The 9,944-nt window shown below is 36.2% G+C and overlaps 1 protein-coding gene across 1 annotated transcript; it reads left to right on the top strand.

Annotated features, from left to right (window-relative positions):
* Positions 1–5,588: 5,588 nt before the first annotated feature.
* LOC145637029 (uncharacterized) lies at positions 5,589–8,748 on the top strand. Its single transcript, XM_081688546.1, has 2 exons — positions 5,589–6,194; positions 8,722–8,748. Exons 1-2 carry the CDS (start codon positions 5,589–5,591, stop codon positions 8,746–8,748), a joined length of 633 nt encoding a protein of 210 aa, XP_081544672.1.
* The last annotated feature ends 1,196 nt before the right edge of the window (positions 8,749–9,944 follow it).

Genomic DNA, 9,944 nt, shown 5'->3' with positions numbered 1-9,944 from the left:
GTGCCTCGCATTGGTGTGGGCCACAACCAAGCTAAGACATTACATGCTCGTGCATACAGTCTTCGTAATTTCCCGAATGGACCCACTTAAGTATCTATTCGAGAAGTCTACACTCAATGGGTGCATATCAAGATGGATAGTCAATTTAGCCCAGTTCGATGTGAGATTCATGCCCCAAAAAGTTATCAAAGGATCTGTGGTCTCGGATTTCCTAACAGATTTCCCAATAGAAGATTCGACGCCAATACACGACAATGAATTTCCAGACGAAGACTTGATGGTCACAGGAGACGATACTTGGACTTTATACTTCGATGGAGCCTCAAACCAAAAGGGATGTGGCGTTGGAGTATTATTAGTATCACCTAAAGAAGAGCACGTCCCAATCTCCATAAAGCTAGATTTTGACGTTACCAACAACGCTGTTGAATACAAAGCATGCGTGGTAGGCCTTGAAACATCTTTGGCATTGGGAGTGAAGAAATTACAAATATTCGGGGACTCTTAATTGATCATCAACCAGATCTCTAAAAGATGGAAACTAAGGAGTGAAAGTCTAGCCCCTTACCAAACTTATTTGGAAACTCTCACCAATCAGTTAGAAAATGTAGAATACATATATCTACCTAGAGAGGAAAATCAATTTGCTGATGCTTTGGCAAGACTAGCCTCAATGGTTAGGATTCCTACAAAAATCGAGCAAATGCCTCTAACTATAGAGAAAAGGCACAAACCGGTTTATATTCAAGCTATAGAAGACGATGAAGTGATCCAAGAAGAAGAAGAAGAACCGTAGTATACAGATATACTTAACTATGTCACCAAAGGAGAATACCCTCCTCATGATGACAACAGAGCAAAACGAGCATTAAGACTCTTGGCTTCCCAAAACGTACTCGTAGACAACGAGTTACATAAAAGGGTACCTAAGGGTCGAGCTCTTTTATGTGTAGGGAAAAAGGATGCCCAAAGAGCTATGAGAATAGTCCACGAAGGCATTTGTGGAACCCATGTTAATGGCAAAATGCTAATCCAAAAGATAATGCGAGAAGGATACCATTGGACTACCATGAATAGGGATTGCCATCAATATGTGAAAAGATGCCCTAAATGCCAAATCTATACCAATTTACAACATGTTCCTCCATCTCTACTTTACACCTACACTTCACCATGGCCATTCTCTACATGGGGGATTGATATTATTGGTAAAATTACCCCTCCAGGAACAGGAGGTCACGAATACATCCTAGTAGCAATTGATTACTTCACAAAGTGGGTTGAAGCATAATCATATGCTAAACTCACCGCAAAACATGTAGCACTCTTTATCAAAAGAAATATCATTTGTCGATACAGAGTCCCACACGAAATGATAAGTGACAATGGAACTCACTTTCAAGCTGAGTGTGAAGAATTGTTACAAAAATATGGCATTCAACACCATTATTCCTCCCCCTATAGACCTCAAGCAAATGGAGCAGTTTAGGCAGCTAATAAAAATTTAAAGACTATCATCGAGAAAATGACAGAAAATTACAAATATTGGCCTGACAAACTCCATGTTGTACTTTGCGGTTATCGCATGTCAATTCGCACATCAACAGGAAATATGCCATTTTCCTTGGTTTATGGAATGGATGTCGTACAACCGGTAGAGCTAGAGATACCATATCTACGCATTGCATTAGAAAGTAAACTCGATGAAGTCGAATGGACTAGAGCAAGATATGAAGAGCTAATTCTACTTGATGAAAACGACTAGAAGCTCTATATCATACCCAATGCTATCAAACCCGTATGGCTAGACATTTTAATAAAAAGGTCAAGACAAGAAACATAAAAGTAGGAGACTTGGTGTCAAAAGCATTAAGGAAAAATTTTCTGGATCCAAGAAGCAAATTTAGACCTAATTGGTCCGGACTCTATATTGTCAAAACAATCCTATCAGGAGGTGCAGCAAAACTAACTGACATGGATGGCAATGAGTTCTCGAACATGGCAAATCTTGACCAACTTAAAAAGTACTACCCATAATTACTTGAGTAGGACACTCAAGAGAGCTACGTTTGGCCTGATTCCTTAGGAAAGGATACGTAGGCAACCCTTTACGGGTGCGGCCACTTTAATTTTCACAAACCTCGCATCCCAGTAATAAAAAGAAATTCGACAGAAATTCGACGGAACATCGGCGTCACAGAAAAAAGCCTGTCGTCGGCCGATAGACCGCAGCGCCAGGTGACAGCGCCTATCGCCGGACGACAGACGACAGCAGCAGGCGAGCCATAAAGCAGTGGCGCCGCTCTTCTCGGAGAACCTGGGAAAACTTCGGTGTTTTTCGGGAAATTTTCGACTTCCGTACTCGAAAAAATTTCTGGAAAATAAATTAAATTGCTTCGGAAAATTGCTTTAATAAATTAAATTTAAAGAAGTTGATTTAATTTAAAAGCTGAAATTTCATTAATAAAATAAAATAAAAATTACATTATTGATGGAATTTAAATAAAAGCTTAATAAAACAAATTAACTTTAAATTTAAAACTAAGTCTAATAAATTGAAAATTAAGCAATGCTTCAATCTTTCTTCTCTTTCTTTGCTCTTTTTCAATTTTTATCTGCATCCTCTTCATCGTCCATGACTTTAGCTAGTAGGCATCCTTTAGAGGACCTACATTCAATTTTGGAGTAAATGGTTTCTCCCTTAGCTAGGACTCCATGTTTCTTCTCTACCCAAACCTTCTTCTCTTAAGTATCAGCTTTTCTTTTCCCTTTATCCTTTGAAGAGTCCTTCTTAGGCATCATAGGTGTTTTGAGTTTAATATTTTCACCCCAAGCGTTCCTTAATAGGAATCACCTTGTCACCTAGACGATTCTTCACATCAGTTTTACTCTGATTTCTCTTCATGTCCTTTGAAGGTTGCTTGAGAAGCCACCTCTTTACATCATTAGGCAAGGAAGGAGAAACCTTTTGGGTAATCACTTTCCATAAAGGTCTAGCGCTCCAATATGCATCAAATTTCTCTACTTCTTGTGACAGGGAATTCATAGGGACGACGAAGATCCCCAGAAGGAATTGTTTGAAGTAGGTTGTACTGTCTTTTTACCCTATAGGGATAATAAAAAGTCATCTTGGTTAAGCTTGGAAGACGACAGAAAGGTTGCTTGTTGACACCAACTATCTTCTCTATTTTCCACCAAAGGATGACCCACTTGATAGCAAAGTTGCAAGAGGCAAAGAATTTATTCCATTCATGGCACCCCATCTTAGAGAAGCGTTTCTTTCGCCTCACAAATCAATTTGGAGTATATTTTTCAACATTGTCAGGAGGACTAATTAATTCTAGTCTCTCCATTAGCCATATCTGCAAAACATTCAATGCAAATAAATTAATATTACTATACAAAAATATGTTTTTGATTTCTGTAATTAAAAATATTATTTTTTCTACTTGTAATAATATTGGAGAGCCCCGAAAAGGTGCTTTTGGATTTCTCTTCAATTCATCAAGACTAAGCATAGTCTCTCCAACAATTTATGGCATTGGATTTCTCCCAGATTCGATTTGCTCCAAAACAGTCAATATAATTGCTTGACCCTCATTAGTTTTACCACTAGTGAGAAGATATTGGTTAAGCATGCAAAAGAGAAAATCCCTTCTTCTATAGACATGAAAAGATTCAGAATGAGGTCTATCAAAGTAATGGCGTGCAAATTCTTTCAAATTAACTACAGTACCATCTACAATATTTGTTAGATCTTTGTCTCTTAAATTAAAGAAGCGCTCAAAATCTTTATAATAATATTCATTTATTCTAGGGATTACTGCAAGATCTAATGATGGGAAGCCTAAGATAGCACCGAATTCTTCCGGTAAAGGGCTAATTTCATCACACCCTAGTCTAAAACAATAAGTATCTGTGTCCCAATATTCTAAGGCGGTATGAATAAAGTCTATATCAAGATCTACCCCCTTAACACCATAGATACCTCCCATATGGAAAAAGTCAAGTTCTTTTCTCTCTTTAGCAGTTAAAGACCGACACCATTCACGAATGAAGTTGGTAAATCGTATGAAGGTTTTGCAAGCGTTGACTTTCTGTTGACTTTCTCTCTAGGCAATTTTCATGGCAATTTGAGCTTGCTAGGTCGGGATCTTCATCTAGCTTCTTCATCATCATGCCTCGCAAGAAGAAATCTTCAACCCCACTCCCGCAAAACACTACTCATGCTCCTTTTGATAAGGTATTAGACAATCTGAGAAAATCTGGGTTTTCTTCCTCTGAACCGATTGCTGAAGAAGATGAACTGGTCACTCCCCCACCACATCTGGTGCATCCATCTGGTGGTACGGTATCCAGGGGTGATCTGAGGACACTAGAAAAATCAATTAGGGGTTCGATTGCTCAATCTCAAGCTCAATCCAATGGAACATTAACTAGGGTTTCTGCGGTTACTATCCATTAATTTCTGGGCAAAATCAGAGTTCAATGGTGCCTATTGTTGATAATCCAGAAGCTTCTAAGGCTACTAATGCTTCGAGTCAAGTTCCTGAAGTTCCTGCTAATGAGTGGAAGAATCTATTCAAAGGAAAGCTGAATGCAAAAGGGGCTGCCCTGTCTTTCATTGCTCCTGAAGTGAGAGATGGGAAAGTTGTTGCTAAGCTTAGCTCTGCTGATATCCTTGAAGGTAATAAAAAATGGGGTAATGCTATTATTTTCTATGTTGTTGGTTATTCTCCAACTATTTCTGCTGTTCATAAATATATTGCTGATAAGTGGAGTAATCCAGCTAAACCAGACATATTTTGGCATGATGAGGGTTATTTTATAATCAATCTGAAATATAATGAAGATAATAATGCTATTTTATGCTCTGGACCTCATATGTTCTTTGGTAAACCTGCAATTGTTAAGGCATGGTCTGATAAATTTGACTTTCATGCTGAAATTCTTAGAACCATTCCTTTATGGGTTAAACTGCCAAATTTACCATTGAATTGCTGGGGAGCTGATACATTGAGTAGGATTGGTAGCCTGCTTGGGGTTCCAGTTTGTGCTGATGAGTGTACATCAAGACAACTTAGAGTTTCCTTTGCTAGGCTCTGATTGAGATTGATGTCACTAAACCTTTGCCTACATCTGTATGGGTTGAAAGCCCTGCTACTGAGATGATTGAGATTAAGGTTCAATATGAGTGGATTCCACCTTTTTGTAAGAAATGTGATAAGGTTGGGCATGATTGCTCCAAGCCTCAGGTCATTAAAAAGAAACAAAAAGAAGAGCTAAAAACCACTCAGACTCAGGTCAAAAGAGTCTGGGTCCCTAAGAAGTCTGTCCAGGTGCCTGCTGATGCTGTAAAATCTTCTGACCCTGTGAAAGAGATCACTCCACCTCATCAGGTTCAAAATCTTAATGAGTGGCACGCAAGTTCCTGGCAAGAAATCAAAGAAAAAGGCAAATAGGCAGATCAATTTTCATGTTTCTAGCTCTAATACATATCAGCCTTTGTCTCTAGATTCTGATGGTGTTGAAATTGTGGATGAAACTAATGAACCTAATGGGGGTGATGGGAATCCCCCTCTGGGGTCATGATAGTTCTCTCATGGAATATTAGGGGTCTTAATGACCCTGGGAAAGTGGCTGTTGTTAAAAAGCTACTTTCTGAGCAAAAGTGTGATGTGTTGTGTCTTATTGAAACTAAGGTGAAACAGAAGAATTTTGTCAAGATTCAAAGGAAATTTGGGTGTGCTTGGTCTTCGTTTGCCAATTATGCTAACTCTCCAAAAGGTAGACTTTGGATAGGTTGGAAAGCTGATCTTCTCAATCTAACTATTTTGTCTTCTCAAGAACAGTTAGTTCATTGTTTGCTCACTACAAGGGATCTGCAAACTCAAATTTTCATCACTTTTGTGTATGGTTTACACACTGTTCAGGATAGATTATCTTTGTGGACTGGCCTTAGGCAGTTAACTGGTATATCTGGAGCTTGGTTGTGTGCTGGTGATTTTAATTCTATTTTATCATGTCATGATAGAATCAATGGGGCTATGGTTACTGATCATGAAACTAGAGACTTCCAGAATCTTGTTGATGATTTGGTGTTGGCTGAAATTAAGAGTAAGGGTTCTTTCTTCTCTTGGTGTAACAAGGCTCATAATGGTCCTAGGACTTATTCTAGGATTGATAGAGGTTTTGTAAACCAGGACTGGTGTAATACCCCGTATTTTTATGTATTTTTATAAAATATTTAAGTATTAATAAAATGTATTGTCAAGGGCTCAAGTATTTTAATTAAAGTATTTTAAATATAAAGTTTTATAAAAGTAAAATATGTTTTGGGCCAAACGTTTATTAATTATTGGGCAATGTAAATTATTCCTACATACTCTTATTGGAATAACCCATTCCAAAACCCATAACTTAAGCCCTACCCCATAACTCAGCCCACATTTTTATAAGCCCAAATTTAACCCTACACTCTCTACTCTATAAATACCCCATGAATCCCCAAAAATTTTCCACACAAAAAAGGTTAGTCTTATTTTCTCTCTCCTTTGTTTATTAATTTGTGTAATTATAATTATCGATTTATGGGTTTTAATTTTATTGTTTGAAATTAATTTAATTAGTATCAAATTGTATTTTGATGATTAAACTTTATAATTTTCAGATTTTGTAAATTTTATAACCTAGGGTTTTTAATTATTGAAAATCATGATTTTAGGGTTTTAATGAATAATTGATTTAGGGCTTTTATAGTAATGATGTTTTGAAATTTTGGTGATTATAACTACTTATTAGTTTAACTTAATTCCAGATTATTTTGAACACGTAAATTCATATTTTAATTATTAGATTTTCGTTCGTTAATATTAATCCCGTTTTAATCCCGAACAGGTTCTAAACTCCTCCTATTTCGATAAAAAAAAAAGTAGTGTTTTTCGAGTGAAAACAACGTTTTAAGAAAGACTCACTACCTTTGGTAGTGAGCACTACCCTCTTGTGGCCAAATTCAGCCTCTAAATACGATTTTCGAGCAGTTTTTGATTTTTAACGAAGTTTTTTTTTTATGCTTTAAATTTTAGGATTTTTTTTACTTTTACCACCAAATAAATTTACGAAATTGTTTTTTACTACCAAAAATTTTAAAAGTTGTGTTTTACCACCAAAAAAATTTCTAAAAATTGTTTTTTACCACCTACCATCAAGAAAACCGTTAAATTTAACGGTTTTAAGAAAAACTCTTCGATTTTCGTGCGCAAAATATGTTGTTCATAGGTTTAGGGGGGTATGTTGGCCCTACGAGTTCAATTCGAAGTCGAAATTAACAAAAAATAATCGGAAATGCCTCGTTTTGCATGTTTCACGCAAACCGATGTATTTTTAAACGCACAAAAAGAAGCATTTTCGATCATTTTTTGTCGATTCCGACCTCAAATTGGATCGTAGGGCCAAAATGCCCCCAAGACCCTCAAATATGATGTGTTTGACACAAAAATCGAAGAATTTAAAATATTCCGTTAGGTTTTTTAAGGCAGGTGGTAAAAAACAATTTTTAATTTTTTTTTTGGTGGTAAAATAAAACTTTTAAAATTTTTGGTAGTAAAAAACAATTTCGCGATTTTTATTGGTGGTAAAAGTCAAAATATCCTAAAAGAATAAATTAGTCGAAAGTGCTATCTTGCTAAAATTCCATCATTCATTCTTTGGAGCTTCCTTATGCATTTTGTACAATTATCATTGCTTCAATTTCATACTCTACATAAGGATGATACATACAAGAAAAAAAATCAAACAAACCATGTATACTCACTCTCAAACTCGCTCGCGGTCGGTCAAATTCTACTTGGTTTCCAAATTAGGAAACCGGCACGTATAGTGCCCTAGGAGGTTATGGAACACACAAAAGTAGAAAAGTTAGTAAATGTATGTAAAAAGTAGTATGAAATCACAAAAAAAAAGAAAGAAGGTATTACCTTTGGCTTTGAGTAGCTATCTTGAGGAATTAGTCAAGGTAGTGTTAAAATGATCTATTTAATTTTTAGGCCAAGTCCTTCTACAATTTTTTTTATATTTTTTTTTACTGAAAATAAAAATTTTGATTACCTTTTTTTTTTTTATCTAATTATAGTGCTGAAATAATTTAGACTTCTTTAATGAGTTTTTTTTTTTTTAGCTCTTTTCTTTGATATCTCTTTTCTTTCGTGAAGAGTGGGGTGGTATATATATGGGAGCAAATGGGAGCTAAAATACAAAGAATATAATGTTATACAAAATAAATACGTACGAATACAAGAGTTAGGTAGAAATTGTAACCAAAATTTGTCTTAATGAGGTAGAGGACAAATAGAATAGCCTACTACTTTATGTAAAACTTAAGTACTATTGACTGAACAAAAGACAATATTATTAATGACTAAAAATAATCAAAAGTACTAAAATAATTTTAATACAATTGTTAATTAGTCCTACCTTCCTTCGAAGAGCGTATTTACTCTTTGTATTTCAAACTTACCATAGCTAAACAAAACTATTACAAAACCCACTTATCAGAAAATAACAAGGAGAAAAATGTTTTTTTCCATTAATTGTGGATGGTCATATCACCTTAGCATTTGGGAAGAAACACAGCTCAGTGATACAACGTATTGTCATATCACAATATTTTCTGATCTTCGTTGCTAAATTACAACCATGGCTTACCATTTTCTTTTTCTGTAGGGATTTGACATATCAAATGAGTGGTAATAGCAGAGGTATCTTTGCTTAGAGCCACCCTTTCACTTTCAAATGTTGTCTTCATTGCAATAACCCGAAAGAAAAATAACATGCATACTTACACTTGTTATTTCTGAGTGTATGAAACAGAGAAAAGAAGTGAGTCATGAAATTATATCTATAATGGTGTTTTGGTGAGGAAGGAGGAAGATGAAAAATGGAATAGTAGTACGTTATTCACAAAGCAAAATGGTGGATTTTAACAAGTTGAATTAAGGAAGTTAAACAAAGACAAAAAAAAAACAAAAAAAAAAATGCAAGTTGGGGGGAAGTGGCCGTGACTTTGCCTTGATATTAACTTAGTATGCATGCATTGGAATTGTTTTTTATGCATGCATGAATGCATGATTTGCATGTTTCTCCATTTATCAACACTACAAGAAATAGGTCATTTTGCGACGGAAACCTTGCAACGGACTACAATTCCGTCGCAAAAAGGGTTAATTTGCGAGGGAATAAATTCCGTCGCAACTTTGCGACGGAAACAAACTTTTGCGACGGAATTTCCGTCGCAAAGTTTGCGACGGAATTTATTCCCTCGCAAAAGTTTGTTTGCGACGGAAATAATCGTCGCAAAACAATATTAAAAAAAAAATAAAAAAAAAACATTTTGCGACGGATTCTGCGACGGAAATTCCGTCGCAAAAAGTTTTTAAATTTTTTTAAAAAAAACTGAAGTTTCGCTGAAGGAGAGAGAAAAAGAAAACGAAGAACAGAAAGAGGAAAGCGTAGAGAGAGATAGAGGAAAGCGTAGAGAGAGAAAGAAAATCCGGCCACTTCACCGCCGCTGTCGCCACCGGAACGACCGGAATCCGGCCACTCACACCTACTAACGCCCACCCCTTCCGTTCACTCCCACTCACGCGCACTCACGCCCACCCACGCCACCCCCTCCGTTCAAGCCCACTCACGCCCCTCCGTTCGCCGGCGGTGTGCAGCCACCACACCACCCTCCTTCCGGCAGCCGGATTTCCGCCACAACACCCTCAAATCCCGGTGAGTATTCCACTATCCCCCTTTGTTTTTGTTTTCAATTTAATTTTAATGTAAACCCTAACTTTTTCTAATTATGTTTTTTAATTTAATTTGTAACTAAATTTTATTATTTAATTACTTGTGTTTAGTGTAGTGTAGTTTAATTTATATTGCAATGTTAGAATTAGTTT

This window comes from Chenopodium album, chromosome 6 (assembly GCF_948465745.1).
Source record: "Chenopodium album chromosome 6, dcCheAlbu1.1, whole genome shotgun sequence".
NCBI lineage: Eukaryota > Viridiplantae > Streptophyta > Magnoliopsida > Caryophyllales > Amaranthaceae > Chenopodium > Chenopodium album.
This window is presented reverse-complemented; position numbering and strand designations above follow the sequence as displayed.

Coding starts and splice junctions, on each gene's coding strand:
- LOC145637029 (XM_081688546.1), top strand. CDS start 5,589: ATGATAGTTCTCTCATGGAATATTAGGGGTCTTAATGACCCTGGGAAA. Junction 6,195..8,721: donor CTAGGATTGATAGAGGTTTT/GTAAACCAGGAC, acceptor CTTTTTCTGTAG/GGATTTGACATATCAAATGA.